We start from the raw sequence: 21,610 nt of genomic DNA, 5'->3' as shown, positions 1-21,610 counted from the left end.
TAGCCAAGAACAACTCATCATTGCTTACATGTATACAAAGAGGCAAACACTCACACAACCCTTAGGTTGTCTTAATAATCCAGAGGGAGATACTCTCCTGCCAAAGTCACTTATCATTCCCACATGCTGGTTGTCATGGTGACGCTTCATCCATCAATCAAAGCTGCTGAGCAGTGCGTTGGTTGGTGAGAGCTATAAACAATATTTTAAGCTCCAGTAAGGAGATGACAAAGAAGACAAATTGCTGCTCACTTCGATATCACCTCCTCTCTCAGTTCTCGGGGTCTGGTAAATGTCAGAGGCCATTTCCCTCCACCAGCCCTGTCGTTTAGATCCTTTTTTTGATTCCAAATATCCATTTGATAGAGATGTTGACTTGACATACAACAAAGCAGCACTTAGGGTGCGCCACTCTGGTATCGGCAGCAGCAGGAGTCACGTTCTTTAATAAACTTTAAAATCTTGAGCCACAATTGCACGTAACATTTTTCCAGGAGGTGATATTCCGTGATGGACAGATCAGACTGCTGTTGTGTTAGGAGCCATCACCCTTTCTGTCCTCTCAGACATTTTTGTCTGATGGCAGTGGACTTGATAGTTCCAATAGTATTTTAATTTCCTCATGCCTGAATGAATGATCATGTCATTATATTCTCAGCTAGAAAACCGCTCAGCGTGCTTAATAGAAAAAAACAGCCCATCAAGGACAAACACAGCTGTGTCAGTAATGGTGGTATGTTAGATCTGAAAGTGTTTGTCTTGGAGAATACATTAAGAGTCTTGTTTGCTTACATTTAACTAGACCAGTGCTTGGCAGTTATGTTGCGATTTCTCCACCAACAAAAGCTGGAATGGTTTGATCATTTGAGCCGACAAAGACGATGCCAGTCCACTTAATTCCCTGCATCAATCATCTTCTAGTTGCATGTACGGTGCGATGATGATTTGGGACTAATTTGGCTCAGTATATGCTTTAATCTGGGCTCCATATTAATTTGCCAATTTAGAAATAATTTACTGATCTGCTTTTCTATTCCAGTTACTGTTCCATGACTCGCACTCCAGTAAACGTGATGTGACAATGTTAATCTCCAGCCATATCTCCTGTAGCATTGTTACATTGTTAGTGCTTTTTAGTCAACTTATTATTAAATTATGTACAGAAATGTTTTCCTCGGAGGTCAGTCACAGTCTCGTAGGACATACAAGACAGTGATGAGAAAAATGGCATGTCCCTCATTTTCTTTTATCGGTAAATGTTATAAGCTGCGTGGTATAGATAGTAATTTTTTAATACAAAATTTTAAATACGACAGATTGCTACTACAATATTCAGCCAAACTCCTAAGCCTACTCAATGAATTAAAGGATCTGAATAGTTCTTACAGTCAGATGTTGCACTACTTAAAATAGTGCAAACTATGTGTGCAAATCAGTGCCAAAGTGCATGTAATCAAGTACAGTTAAAGTTGGAGGCAGCAATGCAGGGTCAGCACTCTAACTTTTTGCAGTCAGGTCGTATGGATCAATGTTGCTAATAGATGACAATTTATCCCAATAACATCCCCTGGCTTCCTTGCTGAGTTTGTCTCAGTGTGGTATCCTCTCACATTGCACCTGCTTTTCCAGTTTTACTGCTTTCTCCACTACCAAAGAGCATGAAAAATTATGTAAGCTTTTTGCTGCTACTTTCACTGTACCGCTCACTGTAATAACACCTACAAAACGGTGCCACATGGACGACAAAGACCAATTCAGTTTACTGACTGCAAAACACTGAATTGTATCGTAAAAGCTGCAGAAGAGCAGCTAACCAAGTAATATCCCTCAGGCCTGTCTCTTGAAGAAACAGTTTGAGAAAAAAAACACACTTCTGGCTGCATCATTCCCTCAAAACCTGTCTCTAAGCTTGTTGATCTTGGACTGGGAGCCTTCATCTGCAGCTGGACATTTGACTTCCTGATGGGCAAGCCCCCAGGCAGTGAACCCCGCCTCCTCCTCCTCCTCCTCACTGATCCTCAACACAGGCCTACCACAGGGTTGTGTGCTGACCTTTGGGTTGGGAACTGCTCTGCCCACAGCTGCAAATCACTACAGAGTGGTAGAGGCAGCGCAGCACATCACTTGCAACAGACTCCCAGGCACTGAGGATATCTTCCACTAGTGGTGCTTGCAGAAGGCACCTAGCATCATTCAGGGCAACAGCCTCACAGCACGTAGACTGTTGTACTTGTTACCATGTGGCAGATGATACAGGAGCATGGCCGAGCATACTGCCAGACTTATTGACAGTTTTTACCACCATATTCTATATTTTATACTACCCATAATCTGCTGAGCTGACGTGTTTTCTAATCCACCACATTTCATTGTACCATTGATCCTGAGTTAGCCTACAAAAGACTAATAAAGCTGAACAGAACTGAACTGAACTGTTAACACCTGCTTCCATTCTTTATACTAAGCTAAGCTATCCATCCCCTGGCTTCATATTGAAAGGACAGACATGAGAGTGGTGTCAGGCAGTAATTCCACAATGTTGACCTGTTTTAGTGTCTGTGTGTTAAAGATGCCATTTTTAAATGTGTATGATTATGGTGGTCAGCACTGATATCACCACCACTAAGAAGCCAGCAGAAGGCTGGCTAGCTCTCTCTCCCCCCTCCCTGTGTCTGTCCTCTGTTCTCCTTCTTTCCCCATCCTGCAACCCCCTCTCCACCCTCTCCACACTGCATGCCATCTCTCCCATTTTCATTGGAAAGGCCAGCTAAGTTTAACTTTATTTGGGAGGCGTGAACTGTGTTCTGTCAGATGACCGATCGAGGGCAACCAGGAGGAGAATCGATTGGACACAGGCTAAGCACAGCGATGCATAGTCCTGACCAAGGGGCCTCTTCATATTGAGCAGCCTTTTCAGAGTGCTCTTTGGTTAGAAAATAGACTGGAGTTGGTTTTTAATTTAATATATTTGCACATCATACAAAAGATGTTAGCACCAAAGAATAATGTCACTGAGGAAGCTCTCATGTCCGCTCCTTTTGTTTTGAACGTTGCTGCTGTAATTTTACCAGAGATGTTTCAGGGCTGTCATCAAAGCAATATCACATAAATCTGTTGTCTTCCGAACAGAGACGGCCCATGCTGGCCACTCCGGAAAGTGAAAGCAGGGTCATTTGTCAAGCTGAGGCAGCAGGGAAATTGGGAGGCATACTTCAATTTTCAGCACGTGAGCAGTAATTTTTTCTCTCCCATGGGTATAATGTCAGAACAAGCTCAACTGTTTTCTACACACTGCAGTTCTCATATCTGAATGGCAAGCCCTCTCCTAAGACGTCATGCAGAGGCTGCTTAGACTGTACCAAAGCCAGAGAAATGTTGATAAGGCAGCTGGTAGAAATGGAGGTAGAAATCCAAGCCAACTTTTCAGAGTCTAACATCCTGCCTGCAGACAGTTGATATCTCTGTTGAGCTCAGGTTAGTACCTCACTCCTCCTTATTTTTCCCCACCTCTCTCTCTCTCTTTCACTTGCTCTATCAATTGAAACTTTCTTATAAATTTTTTATGAAGCATGCCAATAGGATTGGAAGAATCACTTCAGGCACTTTCAGCTGTGTCGACAGGTCAGAATCAATCTTGATGAATGTGGTGAACTGTGAAAGTTTACAGACAAATTTCTATGCTGATATATTTTGGGGAGTTGCTGTCAGAAAAGAAGAGGACAAACTAAAAGTTTTCCTTCTTTATTTGTGTGTGAGGCCTGCTTTATGCATTCAAGAGATGTGCAATTTTTTCAGTTCTGTAATTGCATAATTATCGTATGATTTCGTGGGATAATTACGATGATTGAAAGCCTGGTTAAAAATTAAAACCACAGATTCTGTTGCTGTCATTGTTTGAAACCATGATTTCTGGTAAAATGAAGATGCAAGGATCTGACTTTTTATCAAAAACAGTGATGCATTTTTTCATTTAAGATGTCAGAAATGGAAGCTTTCATTGGCAAGATTATTAACTTGATTGCTTTGTTCCCTTTCTGGAAATGTGGTAGATGAAAGTATTTTTGTAATCAAAAAAAGAAGAGACAAAATATTGTCAATCAAAACAGTCATTGTGTCTGCAGCTCACACCCTTTTAGAGAGAAATAACTTTTCATATGCTTTGGAAAATGACAGATGAATGCAATGAATGCAATAGCATCCTGAGGCAGATGCAGCCTCATAAATTGAGCGAAAGCACTCTGATCTCCAGGATGATAGATCACACCATAGTCTGTTACAAAAAAACAGGAGCTTATCACACTATTTCATATTTTATCACAACAAGCAGTTTTCTTTAAAGAAGGAGTCTGGACTTGACTACACCTGGTGCATGTGAATAGCTAAGTAATGCACTACTATAGATAATCACAATGGATCAAGATTAACAGTCCTATCATACAAGGTGAACCCCAAGGCCGATCCCCTGCCAGCACACCTTCCATCAAAGTCAAGATTAAGATGTTATGCAGTTGTAGAATATCATTCAAATGTGTTGCCTGGGACTGTGGGGGTCATGTTCACATCAAGTAGATTTTACTGCCACTCTGTGCCCCATTGACTGTTGGAGAAATGAGCCGTGCTCCATGTGAAATGGTGTGTCACTGATGAGGCCACACAGGTAACCCTGTGCACTCGGTGAAAGACCTCACATCATCAAACAGAAGTTAACTCAGGTCATTACTCATGTATATGCGTTGGTTTTTCTTCCTCTGACTCATCACTAAGACTTGCACTCAAGATGTCATTAAACTACATTGTCATAGAAACTTCTTCAAACCTGTACACATAGTTTTCCACAAACTGCCAAACTCTCTTTTGTCTACAGGTAAACAAAAGGTTCATAACAGTTGGACACTGCACCTCACTGGGATGCTAAATGGTTTTCTTTAAGTGCGCTCATTTCTGTTAATGACTGCTGTGGTGTGGTGTGTGTAATGGCGATCCCCTGGCTCTGGCTAATCACCCTGTTACACTGGATCACACAGACATACTCTACAGAGTCTTTAAAGCTTGCTACTCTCACAATGAGCAAGCATCCTGTTGTGCCATGCTTTTTTTTGATAGAATATATATAATAGATATTTATATATATGGATCACCCCCCTGTGAGGATGCACAAGGCAATTAGTGAAAAGCAATGGTCTCAGCTTTCCTTTTCTGTGTGAAGTTAGGAAGACAGAAAGCTAATTAATCAAAGGCTCTGCATAGATGTGTAAATGTATTTGATTCTGGGTGTTATCTTGGTGATGGATTGGCAATCAATCTAGTGTGCTTCCCTGCCTTCCACCCACTGCATGCTGGGATTGGCTCCAGCCTGTACTACTGACCCTCAATAGGAATAAGTAGGTATAGATCTATAATTCTCATTTGTGAAATTTTCCAGCTTCAATTGTAACGTGGATGTGTGTTGTAAGGATGTGAGGAGTCTGGGAACATGATGTGCCTGCTCCCCAGACATCCTTCACACCGCAGTCTGTGCCTTAAAAAAAAATTACAACATCAGATTCCTTCCGACTGTGCACTTCACATACCATCTGTATTAGACTGGAGGCTTCCTTTACAAGTATACAGCAACTTTGTTTTCATCAGAGACACCAGATTCATGGAGGATTCTTTGCTTTGTCCCTCATGCTTACATAACACCATGCGCAATAGATTGAGAGACTTTAGATTATTATGCACCAAGGGGCAAATTGCTGAATCCAGTCAATACTGCACCTAGATGATACCATAGCTGTTTGAAGCTTTCAGGATTTGCTGGTTGCACCATTTTCAATGATATCAGTTTAAGCAAAAAGTGTAAAAATGATTGTAATCTTCCTGACCAGATATGACACCTCTCCCTCTCTCTCTCTCTCTCTCTCTCTCTCTGTCTCTGTCTCTCTCTCTTGCTTTCTGACTCTCGTGCACATGAAGTCAAAGCAGAGAGACAATGACAGAGAGAAAGGTGCAAAGAGCGATTCACTCCAGGCATCTTCTGCTTTTTTGCACGACTGGCCTTTGGCAAAGTAAAGAGTGCAGACACCCAGGAATGCCAAGCATAAACTCGGCAAGTCTGTAATGTTCTTGGGAGAAAAAACAGCAAAGAAAGACAAAGCAAACACAAACATTCAAGTCTGCCCCTGGAGACGGAGGAAAGCAAAGCTGCCCTGCCTGGCAACAGCACTCATTTTGGCTGGCTTTCATCTGGGCTTGGCCTTTTGACAATAGCTGCGATTGAAGCAATCTTCACAGCCTGCATTTCTATTTATCTCAAAGGTCATCCATTCAGCATTTGGAGGTAGAGGGGAAAGGGTGAAGGGGTAACGTGTTCATCATGGTAGAAGCAGGCCTTGATGAATGATCAAGGAACTAGGTGCAAATGTGTGCGTGTGAACACGCTTGTGCACGCAGTGTGCTAGTGTCCACAAAAAGATGTATTCATCAGTATGCATGGGCTTATGTGTGTGTGGGATTACATGTGTTTGGCTGCATTGTGCCTTTACACACTGTTGCCTGTGTGTATGGTGTGTGGGGGTGTGCATGTGTACATGAATTCTTTTTGGCCCTGACTTTCAGCATATGCCTGCGATACTGTCTGTTGGAGCTTTGGTCTCTGTGATCTCTTCACGAGCTCAAAACTCTTATTCACTGCTGCCACTCCATCTACTCTCCATGATGACCCCCATCAATTTTCATAATCATCCTTTTACTCTCCTTTATTATCTGCCTTCCATCTCCTCGTCTCTCCAGCACTGTATTCTCACCCCCCTCTTATCTCCTCCTCGTCTCTCCAGAAGATAGCCCCGATCCACAGCTGTGCTAAGCCGGCTCAAACTTCAGTCCAATTCTTCTACATGAATATTTCATTTACATTTTTTAACTCATGATCTTATGAGTGACAGGATAGCTGTAAACATTGTTGATGCAAAGTAAGGATGGGAATTTGGGCCAGTGTGTGAAGTTTTCAAACCAGCAAATGAGCGATTTTCAAATCAAAAGTACTGAAAGTGGATATAATTAACAGCTTGCTTTACATTGTAAGTGGAAAAGCACACATTCCTTTTTGAAACCTGGGTAGCCTGAAAAGTAGTTCTTGCCCAACTACACAGCATCTGTTCAAACATTCCCAAAAATTACACAAAGCAAGTATTGAAATCAAATGTATGAACAGTGTAAATTCATAATTTGAGCTTATGACAATGTTTTCGAGGTCAGTGATTTAATTACATAGCTACTTGCTTAGAAATTGGCTCTTTTGATTGTACAAAGCTTCAAGGGCAACCTCAGTGTAAGATGAATCACTGTGCAGAAGTTAAGATTTACATAAAGCAGCATTATAAGCCACAAATGTGAGAGGATGCACTCTGACTGCAGGACAACATTGTTTTTCTATATGATACAGTATTACATAGAAGAGGACTGTTGGACTGTTGTTCTTCCTCCTTTGGGACTGAAGCACATCTGAGATAAATCAATAATGCTCCCTGCCTCAGTCTCATGGTTATATGAAACAGTGCAAGCACACAATGAATGTATATAATCAATCAAAAAACTTGAGCATTTATTTGAAATGTTCAGAAAAGGTGTCTTATTTTGATATAGGCTTTCAATGCTTCAGGGGGGAATTGGGAAAGTACATCCTGAGTTTAAGCGAATGATGAATGCTATGTTCTTGTCTTTGCTGGGGGACATAATAATGATGAGACGCATCAATCTTTATTACTACTCCACCACCTGGTCCAGAACATCCAAGGGCAACAGAAATATTGGACTCACAGAGAACATCTATCTTCAGAGACCTGCCTATAGCTTTCAAATGAAAGGTAACTGTCTCTTTCTGAATTTTGGGCAATTTGCACATGATCTTTTCTTTGTTATTCTCTATGAAAATGCCTAATTCAACTGTACACAGCCAACTTTAAGCCGAGTAATACGGATTTTATTTATAGTGAGCACCAGAATGACTCAATTTCATATAGAACAGGGGATGATCCCTTTTTTTTAATCAGTGGCAGCCATAATTTAGTTTATTTCCACTGGTGGACTTGTCTGTCCATCTTCTCAGTTCTGCTTTTTGATTGGCTTAAATACGCACAACCCCTCCTTCTCGTACCTGTCGATCTGTGAGAGGCCATCAGAGCTTTCAAAGACCCCGCCTATCGTATTCTTCCCGCCCCTTTTCACCGGCGTTCAATCGTGAAGCGGATTGACTGTTGCGGGCTCTGTATGTGGCGCATGAGTGTGCGTTTCGGGATGTAACGGCAGCCTCTCGGTGTAACGATACTGAGATTATATATAAATATTTATATATATGTGCTCTGGGGACTCAGAAGATAGGATACCTTAGGAGAGCGGGCACAAAATAAGGGAGTTTACGACAGCACGGAGCGGAGGCAGACACGGGAGCGTGGCAGGAGGGACGCTCTAGCAAACCCAACCGACACCGCACGCAGAAATGGCGGAGCACCACGCAGCCAGCGACGGGAAGCACAAAGCGTCCACCAATGCCGGGGGCTCGGTGCACGGGAACAGCCGACCCGGCGCCGCGGGTGGAGGAGGGGGCAAAGGAGGCCTGTCTGGCGGACTGACACAGCCAGCAGGGTGGCAGTCTTTACTCTCCTTTAGTATTCTTTTTCTGGCCTGTCTGGCGGGATTCAGCTCCAGACTTTTCGCGGTGATCCGGTTCGAGAGCATCATCCACGAGTTTGATCCATGGTAAGCTAGCTAACGTTTGTCAGGTCAGGGTTGTTCCCTGGTAACAATTGCTTTTAGTGGGAATGAAAGACCTTGGTTGTGGTCTAAATTGCACCAGGGGGTCTTTTAAAAAATCTGAAAAAAACGTATATTGATTTAACTGTATTATTTTACTCTTTAGAAGTCAGCACGACAACAGCGACTGTTTTGAACACTGCTCCAACTACTTAGACGTTTGTTAGCTCCTCGCACTCAGCATAAACAGTTGTTTTCCTGTAATGAACAACGACAGGATTTTCCTCTGATGTCCTTGGGACAAACACTTAATATATGGGGATCGGTGGCCTGATTGGAGACCTTGACATTTAAATGTGATGATCCGAGCGGCACGCAGCTAGCTAGTCCGGTTTGATTTAGCATTCACCAAATCACAACTCTAAACAGTAAAGTGAGAAGGCTTCAGCTGCGGATACAACTTAGTTTGTTTTTTTAGATTGTTTGAATTACCAAGTGGAAGACGGTCGTGATTTTTCTGCAGTCGCTGCGAGTTTTTAATTCACTGTAAACTCAATTCAGTGTGAGCGTGGAGTTGAACTGGTTCTTGCTTTAAAACGGGGATTGTCGCCTCGGTGGTGATATGATTGATTGACTGAGGCAGTTTTTAATGCAGTGGTGAATTTTCTCTTAGAGTTTAACATAACTTATTGTTTAAAGTGTGAATGGCGAGGAGAGAAATGCATACGGGCCAACCAGGTTTTTGCACAAATTACAGCCGGTACTCGCCCTAACAAGCAGGCTGTTAGTAACCCGGAAGCCAACTGATCCGGTCTGGCGTGTCTGTCATCACAATGCAGGATTATTCCGCTTTGTAGCAGTGTCACATGGGCGCACAAGTGTCCACCTGGTTGCAGTGCACTGTCATTCCCACACTGCCCTCATGTACTCTGTGGCGTTCAAGCAGAGAGCACGACTGATGCATTCATTTATTAATTTTCAAGGACAGGTGCTCCGTCTTGTTCAGGGTGACATTCGCCTGTTCAATTATGCTGATAACTTGATTGCATTTCATAGCCAAGGGCCAAGGCTTAGGGTTATGAGAGGTTTACCGTTTCCACATGGTTCAGATGAGCTTGATCCTGCTTTGAGGCTGGAATTTGCACCAAGGTCTGACCTTAGAGTGAATGAGTAGTCTTGTTAGAAACTGCGTTCTTTCTTAACAGCTTCTATATATCTAATTATTGTACTGGGTGGCCACACAGTTGGTGCATCTTTTACTTATGGTATTTTGCTACACTTCACAGTCACATTAGAAGGTACTTTCCCTCAGTAAAAGGCTATAAAGTGGCATCAGTTTCCACAGTTACAGAGCTAGAACTGCTTAACTCTTTGGCAGCGTGTCTAGAAATGAAAGCAAAGGCATTCTTTGATATTCAGAAGTTTAAAAGCCCTTGCAGCCATGAGTAGTTTACATCTGTTGTTCTCCAAAATTTTCTCTTGGACCCTGAAAACAAAGCCATGCTTGACTGGAACCTTCTGTTGCAGGCTTAACTGTGCAAAATGGTGTATTCAGCCACGTGATGTTTTTTTTTGTGAGAAAAATATTAATAAAGAAACAGAGTTACTCCAGAAATACATCTGCAGTCGCCTATTCATAAATATTGCAACACTCATCCCCTCCTTATAGTCATCTTTTGACCCCATATGTAATCCTGATCAGCCTGCTGAGAACCCTTGCCCTACATTTTTACAATAGTTAACTCTCTCGGGAATTTGTCGGTGTGTATGTCAGACACTGTGCTAGAGTCTTGTATAGATTAACACATAAACCTGACCCCAGTGAAGACTGTTTTTCCTCAGAATACTAAATGGAACATTATTCAAATATGTATTATGATATCTTTTGACTCTTAGAAATGAGATGAGTCTTTATCTCTCTAAGAAGGAGGTTCTTATGATAATGTTGCGGCGTGTATTATAATTTTGTCACCTTTTTGACAGTAAGCATAGAGAGTATGTATTTTACAAATGCAGTCACATAGCTTACTGATTGTAGCCGTCACTCCCAGACACACATGATTAGTGCCGTTGTCATCTGAATGCTTGGATGCTGTTATTGATTTCCCTCTGCACAGAGCTTCAAATTATCTACAGCTAACCATTACGTTAAACAAGCTGGCAATTTGAAGAATTGAGATTGGATTTACAAGCACCAAAATAGCAAGCTTATTCTGCAATATGCAGACATCACAAGCTGTACTGATTTTGTAGGTGAGTCCCTGATATGACTTGCCTGTTATCTGACTGTGCTCATTTTGGTCTCCTAATATTTGTTGATTGTTTTAAAACCAGGCAGGCTTTAGTTGGCATGCAAGTGAGATTTTTTCTTGCCTTATCCATTCATGAACTTAATTAAATTCTAAAGTTGTGTCCTGACTTAAAAAATGCATTCACATTCTTTAACCAACTCCAAATTAATGCTCAGTCTCCTTCAGGCAATGAGTCAGTGGATGGATTCTGCTAAGAACATTGTTATGACTGCCTACTAGACTGTACCTTGTGGAGGTGTAACTCTCCGACCCTGCTGGTACAAATATATCTCTTTTTTGAAGTACTAGTATTTGCCAAGCTTCTACCGGTGCTCCTCAGAAGCAAGAGATTTGTTTCCTGCTCCCTGAGTTGACTTTTTTTTTGTCTTTTAACAAGTTCTCTGTCCAGCTTATCGAGTTTGTGGAAGGAAAATTTCACTAGAGTAGGGAAGGGGAGTGTTCCATACAAGTTGTCAAGTTTTTTTTTCCCACCCCGGTTATGTCAGGAAATGGAGTCCGTTCTGACAGTTGAGTGAGGGAAGAAGAAGCATCTCTGTCAGGCAAATAATGTGCTGGATACTCGGGTATAGCAGCACAGACATACACTTTCACACTAACACTTACACTTCCTGTGTGTGATACAGGATGTTTTAGTAGCCAAGTCCACTAAAACAGTGTGTTTGGACATATGTGGTTCTCAAGGTTTCTTTCGCTTTGGCTGCTTCACATTAGGGCTGCAATTAATGATTATGTACATTATCTATTAATTAATGATTATTTTCAAAGTGAATTAAAAGAAATTCTTGTCAGAAAATATTGTTTTGGTTCTTCACAAAAAAACAAACCTTTTTTTTTTTTTTTTTTTGCATTATTGCTTAGACCATTCCTTAAACAATTCATGACAATCAAAATCTTTGCATAATATTTTCTTATGATAAATTACTTGACAAAGCAAATGTGTTTAATGCGGGCGTGTCACATCTTGGCAGGCATTCGGTCAGATTAATCAGGCCACTGTTGGCGTTAGTGCATGCAGTTCTAATTGTAAGGTCTGATTTGGGGTTTCGTATCTTGAGCCAGGCATATTCCATTATTTGTAACTTTATATAGACCAAAAAAAAAGAACCAGTTCTAACATATAAATTAATAATTCCAATCCTAGTCATCGGTGCTGGTTATGATGGCTGGGTTGAAAAGGTTAAGTTTAGGTCAAGGTAAGAGACAGTAGGGATTGTAGTATTTCTGCCATCTGCTGCCGTAGTGTTTGTGTTCCATCTGCTTGCACACTCACTACTGCAGCATTACCAGGTTAAAAGAAGATTTTCAGCCCAAGAGCCATTGGAAAACTGCCTAACATGCTCCTCCACTTCAGCTTATCCTGCCTGCCTGCCTGTCTGCATGTTCTTTCACCTGCCTCTCCTTAGGTATTCTGCAAAATGTGGGTGCGGTAGAATCACATTTTTCTTAGGACACACAAATCTTAAAATTGTAACAAGTGTGGTTTAACACCTCAAATGTCAGCAGTTTCATAGAAGTCTTGCGCAATCCTCCACTATCTCAAACAGCACTTTGATATCAGATAACTCCTCAGACAGGATGTTTTAGTGTTTCTGACCCCTTTAATAAAACAGTCTTTGCTGCAGAAAGTTGTTAAGTGCTGTGAAAACGAAATTACCCCACAAGTGATGTTACCAGCTCAGCTTTTTTTGAAAAGCCAGCAAAATTAGTGGGGGTAGCAGCTTTTATGTGTGTTCTCTCTCTCTATCTCACACATGCACCCACATCCCCTTTTTCTCTCCTTCTGTCTTTTTCACGCACACACACGCACACACACATACACACACACACACACACACACACACACACGCACACACACACACACACACACACACACACACAAACACAAAAACATGGCGTCTAGCTGAAAGTAGATTAGGCCATCCCAAGAGCGGCTGCTGGCACAGCAACACGTTAGCTGGAGCAGTAGTGTGGGAAAATGGAGAATAAATCGTGATTGATCTTCCTACCAGACACTTGGCTGGAGCTGTGATCCCTGCTTAAACCCCTGACTGACTGTCCAACAGCTTATGAAATATTCAATGTGCATACGGTGTCCAGTTACCTGCAGTAGAAAAATTTCTTAGTGGGCTTCCATCCTTGGTCATTATAATAGGCAGGTTTCCTACATTCACATTAGTCCTTGTTAAATAGATTGGAGTTATCACGGCAACTTATTAGCCATTTCACAGCATACTGCCAAAGGTAATGACTGTTTTGGCTCTGACTCATTTGTCTCCACTCCAGCCTTACAGGACAGGCCTTCTTGCACAGAAGTCATATCATGATAGAACATGAGAAATCCAATACATTCCCCTTTTTTCTCTTTTGCAGAACTGTTTTATTTGCTGATTTCTCCTCAGTCAAGAGGCTTGATGTCAAGTCCCGGATGATTAAGTGTTATTTCCCCAACCGGGCCTCCCAGTGGACTAGTGTCAGGCGTAACGGGGGAGTCTGTGAATCCGAGGTGTGCGGCGTGTGTCGGCGAGCGGCAGATCTGTTCCAGGGCACCTGGGGCATGTGTGTATGCGCTGCTTCTGGCAGGAAGAAGCATCAGGCGCGGGGAAGCCGCTGGCTAGCACAATGAAAGGCACACAAACAGCCCAATTCCTTACCACATTTGGTTGGCTTTTATTTATTCTACAGAGACCTGACTGTGTCATTTATATTAAAGGCTAATTATTTAAACATCAACAAGTTGAATTTTATCTGACGCAACTGTTCAGGCCGGGTTAATTGAATTTTCTCCATCTGTCTTCATACCATCTATTCTGAGGTTATCCTCTTGGCTGTGTGGAAGTTTGTGCATTCAGCTATTTGCAGGCTATTCTAGGATGCTGTTCAGGACGATAACAAAGGGCAATATACAGTATAGAGGTGAACAGCATTGGTCAATTCATTCACACTGAATTTAGGTTGCTGATGCCCTGGTTTTTAGCCCCCAATTTGCTTGTCAGCCAATTTACAGGGGCTATTTTGAACGTGCCGACAAGACTGCCACCTAACAAGAGGTGCTTGTCAGCAGCCCGGATGCCGCACGAGTCACAGATGCCGTGATGGAGGATAATGGCACTGAGAGGTAGCAATACTTGTGTTTGTGCGCTCACCCGCACATTATCAGCGTCACAGGGCGTTTGGAGGCAGTTAAATGTTTGTTTAATTTTACATGTAATTGCATGGGGGTTCAAGAGGTTCGGTATAGTCCAGTGCTTGCATAAGCTACAGTACGATCACTGCATGCTACTTTGGGCCGGACCTCTGCCCCAACTTTCTCAGCTGCGGCCTTCTAGCTAGTTTTGGCAGTCGTTCACTAATGAGATTTTAAGAGCATTGTCCTCTGACAGCTTTGGACTCTGTCTTCCAACTCTTCTCTCTTTATTGCTAAAGAGTGTGCTTCTCCTGTTACTTTCAGACATGGCATCAATGCAACACAAGCAACTCATTACACTCGTTAGCTTGGTGCTCACGTCTCTACATTTATGATTTTTCTGCCAATGTTTCCCTATACTGTACATTTACTAACCAGCAGTTGGCCTGCACAGTTAAATTCAGTCGCGAAACTTGCTTTAGTTGAGGTCATGGGTTAAAAAAATACAGAAATGGTCTCTTAAGTTAAAAAAATGTAAATGAATAATCACCACCCCCATATGATTAAAATTACACCACAAACTCACTTGTTGTAGGGCTCATTATCTGTTTCATGTACTTTTGTCTGGCTATAAATGTTATAAGTGCTTGTACATTTCAGAAAATACACATGGATATTGGCATCACAAGCTGTATTGTTGAACTGGTTTCCTTTTGTTGTGAAGACCTAATATGTCCTGATATAACTGTCCAAAAAGAATTGTGTTGGTCTAATACTGTATTTCCACTACTTCCACTACTGGAATTGATCTTGGAGTGGGCCCAGGAACAAACCTGGGTAGCAGAACTAAATATATCCCCCGTGTTCTCATCTACAGAAAATGCTACAAGAAGCGCTGGACAAACTTCATGCACACACTTGCACATCAGTATGTGTCACGCAGTGTGGAGATGCGTGGTTGATGCAGCTTTTGTCAAGCTGTTCGTTCTGTGTTGTCATGGGCGCTTTGATGTGATTGTTGTTCCATGACCACCCAGCCTGCAGAACCCATCCGTCCGGGGAAAAACAGAAGGAGCGACGTGTCCGCTTAACAAATTCAAGGCTGTAATTGACGGCACTCCTTTTGAATGCCTGTGCGAGTGTGTTCTCTTGTGTGTTTTCCTATAGCGATAGATCTGTGTATCAGTATTAGAAGTGTGTAACCGGTCAGCAATCAATCTTCATTATGGGTTTGAATTTTCCCCAGCTCTGCCACCAGGGAGAACCACCACCACAGTGAACTGAGACATGTTGGACAAGTAATACTAGCCAGTTTTTATAGGCTGTATTCTTACTTGTAGATTTTTTTTGAAAGGGACTGCAAGTCTTTCTGTAAAAGACAATGAAAATGGTGAAAGACCTACAGCTGTAGATGATGCATGTGCAGAGCTAGCCCTAAAGTAGGGCTCATCCCAAGGGGAGACAAGCTATAGGTGTATGAGAAAAGTAAAAGTATCTGCATGTGATAAATCATTTGGTTTTGTCTGTGGTTACTGTAGATCATTGATGATTAGATATTTCTTTAATATTGGCTCAGTCTGACTTTTTTTTTCTTTGTCCTCCATGTTGGCTTTGAAGTGGTTCTTGATGCCCTCTGGATGGAAGACGGAGGGTGATGGGGTGGAAGTGGGGCAGAAGGAACGGAGAGGATCTGTGCTTATCACACATCCCTCTCCCCTTACTGACAGGAGTCAGCATGCAGCTCTGTGGGCGAGCGCACCTGCATACAGAGAGGGGAAGAAAGTGAGAGGAACAGTGGTAGGATGGTAGGAGGCGTAGAGGGAGAGAAGAAATTAATGCCTGCCAGGCATCCAATCTGAGGGAGGTTTTGGTGGTGGAGCCAAAGAGATTTCATTGTTCCAAAAAGTGCTTCATCAGTTTGTTTGTTTGTGTGTATGTGTGTGTGTACATGTGTAATGTCTGTGTTTTATGCCGGGAGGATAGGGTTGATTTTTATTATTTTGTTGGCCTCTGCCTCAGGTTAAATTGAATGTCTTCTGTAGCTGATAGACTACTTAGAGCAGAGCCCATTTAATAAGATCAGCTGCTTAAAGCATCTCGAAATCATTACTGAATAGTTGAAATGGCTCATCTCAGCTTATTCTTGAGTAATTTTTCTCCTTTCAATTTAATCCCTACAACATTTTGCAGAAACTCCCTAGAAGTTCCCTGTTAAGCATCAGCAGCAAACCTGTGTAGATAGCTAAGAGCTGGCTTAATCAAATAAATCCCAAAGTAGAGGTTATTATGAAGGTCAGGTAGTTGTAGCCACCCCATGGCTGTGTAATAATTTAGTCATTTGCGGTCTCTACTCAATGAGTTATATGAAGTTACCACTGCATGTTTCACATTGAGATTTCCTTGCTTAACTGTGTGTGTTGTTGTGCCCTTTGGCTGGATCCCTGTTTAGATGATTAGCTAGCTGTCAGTTTGGCACCTCTTAAATACCTTGTGTTCTGTTGTCATTAGATTGTGTTATGTCTTCATTGGAAGTCTTTTATTCCTTTTCCTTGTTTCAAGGTAAGATTTTTTGTAAGCCTCTTACACATTTTTGTATCTTACGCATATGAATCAGTTATTCAGTTATTTAGTTTTCAGATTGTTGTTGTATGAAATTGTTGTTATTCAACACAGTCTGTTTCAGTCTTATCACTATGCAAATAGACTAAATCCATTACTAAACCTAATCTCAGAGATGATTACTGCATTTCCTAGAAAGGGTTACGTGGCTTCTGCCTCTTCTTCCACCACTGTGGTTTGTAGATGTTGCAGTAAATCCTCCACAATGTCCTCTCTAGTTAGAATATTTATGTACTCTGAAACTGTCATCTCTTGGGTTTTATGTTTATGCTGTACCCTGTGATTAAATAGGTTTGTTCTGCGTGCTTTGGGCTCCTCTTACACCAACAGAAACATGTTAGGAATTAAAAATACTCCCGCTGTTGCCCGTGACCAAAGCACTGGCCTCACAACTTAAGCTGGTCCCTGAGGGCCCACACAGTGGCTTCCCATAGCTCTTAAGAAATTAGCACGTATCAAATGCAGAGGAGGATTTACTAATAGGAATCATGTAACTAAGGCTTACAACTTATTTTTTAAGGGGAGTAGACATGTCTAGAACTGGAACTAATGACTGTTTTCACTACTGATAAATCTGCTGTTTATTAGTTTAATCTTTTGAAGGTCAGAAAACCGTGAAAAATGTCCATCAGAATTTGCATCTAAGGTGTGACATTTTATTTTATCTGAGCAGCAATCCAAAATCCAAAGATATTCAGTTTGCTACTGTATTGGGTTAAGAAATTCAGCAAATACTCGCTTTTGGTTAGTGGGAGCCAGTGATTTTCTGTTACTTTTCCTTAAAAATGATTCCAATTAAGCTGCCAGTTAATTTTCTGTCTGAGAAATTGTTTCAGCTCTAAATCCATTTAAATAGATTTTTTTCCCAAATTGTAGGCTCCCATGGAGTTCAAAGTCATCTGCAACGAGGGGGCACTGTTCAATACAGTGCACAGTGAACTGATGTCTACAGTACAAAAAAAAAAAAAAAGTGAAGAGAGAAATGGGATGAAACCTAAAAAAGTGTTCATATATTCTTACTTCTGCCAAGAGTATCTTAGAATCACATTTTTTGTCTGATTGTCACTGGTTTCTTTTTGTTCAGAACAAATACTGATTACTTCCTTGATTTGCTGAGTGTTTTTGGTTTTGTTTGGAAAATAATGAGTCCCGATTATAACATGCTTCCATTTTGGCAGCACCATGTCTCATGTTCTCCTGGTGCAGATGTGCCCATTGTTCGGTTGTTGTTGTGTTCACTCTCATCAGCCCATTAAGAGGGGATGACTTTACTTTCACAGCCTAGCCACTGGCAAGCCCACCTGGTGTGACATTACAGAGTATTATGGTCTGCGGCCACGGCTTTGTTTCAGATCGCCAGAACAGCTGACAGCCAGGCAAGGACACAGCTGCCCAGGGTTACTTTCCATTGTTGCAGGGCACAGACGAATGGAGGAGTAGTTGAGGGCAGGAGTGGGTGGAAGAGTGCTCAAGGCAGAGGATGAGAAATGACAGATGGACGAATGGAGTGGTGTCAAGCAGGACGGAGTGACAGCTGGAATAGGTTGTCAGTCTGTGACTGGCCAAGAAAGACGAGCCTGTCAGGAGGCTGTCATATCATCGCGGTTATCAAGTACAGCAGCTGGCAGGTAGTCTGGGCCAGCCTATAAAACAAGGTGGAGGCTGGACCGCAGGAAAGACTGAAATGGGCCTGATGTTAAGACCACACTAGAGGTTTGTAGATCATATTACGATTACATGCAAATTGCAAAGTGCAAAGTTATTTTTGTGCCTCTGGGCATGTTGACTTAAAAAGTGAGAACCAATATAGGCCCTTGTTAATAGAGATACAAAACTGACAAACAAGGAGTTTTAATACAGTTGACGTAATTTTATTTTTACAGTTGATACTACATTACCAGTGCATTTTATTTGTCCAAGCTCTCCATTCTATCTTCCATTATCTTGTGTTCACAAAGATGTTCTCTCTTTGTTGCAAACTTCTTTTCTGCTGACATCTAAAACAGATGACAGTTCTGGATCTCTGAATTGGAAAGGTGAAACAGGAAAATGAACTGGGGGGTGGGTGGGGTGCTAAGACTGAAATTAATCATCTGCAACAAATTAATCAAAAAAGTTAAAAGCCCCTAAAAATCCATTATAGAGGTGAAATATCCAATTTGAGAAGTTTTAACCCCTGCAAGGATAGACCTAAAGGCTTGTTAGTTCAAGCTGTTAGTGCAGGTGCATCCAGAACTTCCAGAATCCATATTCTTTTTGGACATTGTGGTAAACTACAATGTCATAGCCAGCACTGTGGAACGAGGTGTTTTTTGGTCATATTTTGACAATTTTGACATTGGCTTTGCTTATTTATTCATGAGGACAGACCACTCAGAAGTCCCAGGGGCTCTGTGGTTGACTTTTTTTTTTCTCCACCGGAAACTTTTAGGTCAGTGTCATTATCTAAGCACCTGTCTCCCACCATCACAGCCATGCCAGTCAGAGTGACAGAAGGCACAATGTAATGCGAGTGCTCGCTGAGAACAGGTTTCCCTCATGGAAACTGTAGGCATTGTTGGCATGCAGCTAACCTGCTGCTATAAAAAGTCCAAGGAGTGCTTTGAGAATAGCATGACTCATTGTGGCTCCAGGCAACCCACAGCAGGCATCAGTGCACTTGCAGGCCATTAGATAAACAGTTTGTTTCGGCCTTAAGACATCTCTGATTTAAAAATGCAACCCTTTCAAATTCAAGTGAAAGATTATAGGCTTATCACAGTTTGCTTTTTCACCCTGTTTGACAGATAAATATAAATATAAATGGTGGCATAAAATAAAAATAGAAAAAGTGGGCTTCTTGATCAGAGTCAGGGTGGAGTTCGCAAAGCCAAAAAAGATGTGTGTAATTTTCTGTCTTTAGCCATGTACAAAGAATTCTGTTCTATCAGTGGCAACAGAGCCTGACTATATGCAACTTGACTTTCCCAACATGTGATGTATTATGTGATATATCGGCTTTGAATGTCCTCAAGCCCCTACAGTGATGTGTGCTTTTACATGTGTTTAGGTCTTTACCACTCGAGCAACAATCCATTAAACCCCTCTGTCAGTATTGTTGACATTGTTGACATTATTGTTGTCCAGTATTCTTGTGTGTGAAAAGGGCATTAGAGGGATACTGTTATGTGATGACTAAACATTTCTGGATAATTATGGTTTTTAATTAATTCAGATGCAGTTGAGGTCAGTATACAGTACACAGCAGTGTCAGTCAGCAGAGACACTGCTCTTCCTACTCACTTTGCCTTTTATAATGCCTCCTCCTGATCTAGCCAAGTCTTCAGAACAGATTTGCTGAAATTAATAAATAAAATGATCCCCCCCCCCCAGCCAGCTCTTCAATTATATGTGTCCTTAAGACATGTAGCACCACAGGAGTAGAAGAGCTCCTGCTTCCCAATGCTAATCATTGTCCCGAGTGCCACACTCCCTTATGTCTGCTGTGGTGCTTCTACATTTCCCACCACAGGATGGACTGACCCACTTGATTTGGAGGCTTAGTCTAGGCCTTCAACTGATACCCTGGAAACTTGCTGTCATCCTCAGTAGCTCTATGTCTCATTGTTCACATTTTTGTCAAGCTGTTTTTGCTTGGTGGGAGAGAAGTAAGGCAAGGATTCTTGGTCGACTCTGTTGTTGCTGAGTCACAGTGGCAGTTTGGCAGTTTAATTCACCTTCTCTGAGTCAGCCACCACATGGATGTCATGGTGACGCCAACATGTCCCTCACATTCCTCACATCTTCTCTGATTTTATCAGGAGAAAACATGGTGAAGATGCAGCGTCTTGTAGGTCGCGTACACTCGGACATGGACAGCGGACACGGTTTTGCTCACACTACATTTGGGGTCTGCATACACGGATGTCTTCATACGTTTGTCGCCATGGATGGTTGTAACTTTTGGGCTGCATGCAGATGGTCTGCACAGATGAGGGCAAATAATGACATTTATGCAGGCATGCAGGTATGGTAGGAACAATTGCTTTGCATCTTTGCAAGCACAAATTTTGTTGACTTCCAAAGAGACCAAATACAAAGGGGAGTTTGTATTCCAAAGAATTTGTTGTTCATTTGGTTTAAAACTGAGCTCAAGATAAGTTGCTATCTTTTGTTTGGATCCATGTTCCAAAGATTTGTTGGGTGATGTTGGAGCCCCACAGGAAGGAAGGAATCAAGATGAGGTTTTCTGCTGCGTAAGAAATAGTAAAGAGGCTTGCCTGGGCTTGGCTGACCACCATGGATTCTAGGCCACTGCTGCCAAGTCCTTGTAAAATTGAATGATTCAATAATCACAAGGTCTCAAGGCTGCATTTCTTAATCCCTTGTTGAATTCTTGCTCTTTTTTTTTTTTTTTACAATCTGTTGTTACGTCTCCTACGTGTCCTGGTGACCTGCCTGTATTAAGAGCTTTTTTGGTCATGTCTGGCCTGGTGCAACGTTTTCGTGGTTTCCCACTATCCCACTCTGCCTTGGCTATGCTTCATATGAGATGATGGATGCTTTTTTAGGGTGCTTTCTCAGAGTGTATATCTTGTAAAGTAACTTCTGGCTCTTGGGAAATTCCTCACTGTCATAAAAAAATATAGCTGTAGTTAATTATCTGGAGTGGTCTTGACCCTTAACTGCTCAGTCTAATGATGTTACCATGTGGAATATAATGAATTCTCAGCTCCATGTAAAGGTTTTAGCTATAGATCTTCAACAGATGTGTTATTTATTCAGTTATTTTACTTTTATCCCCTTGTTACTGTTCTCTTTGTGACAAGCACTTCGTTCCTGCTTT

General features: G+C 41.8%; 1 protein-coding gene across 1 annotated transcript in view; it reads left to right on the top strand.

Annotated features, from left to right (window-relative positions):
• Positions 1-8,230: 8,230 nt before the first annotated feature.
• The window catches only part of LOC121192419 (dolichyl-diphosphooligosaccharide--protein glycosyltransferase subunit STT3B), a 70,320-nt gene continuing 56,940 nt past the window's right edge, over positions 8,231-21,610 (top strand). Inside the window, exon 1 of the mRNA XM_041054108.1 lies at positions 8,231-8,736. Coding sequence (XP_040910042.1) covers positions 8,477-8,736 — 260 coding nt within the window. The 5' untranslated portion in view covers positions 8,231-8,476. The remainder of the gene's footprint in view (positions 8,737-21,610) is intronic.

Source organism: Toxotes jaculatrix, chromosome 13 (assembly GCF_017976425.1).
Source record: "Toxotes jaculatrix isolate fToxJac2 chromosome 13, fToxJac2.pri, whole genome shotgun sequence".
NCBI lineage: Eukaryota > Metazoa > Chordata > Actinopteri > Toxotidae > Toxotes > Toxotes jaculatrix.
Note: the sequence above shows the minus strand (reverse complement) of the source record. Positions and strands in the feature narration are given on the sequence as shown.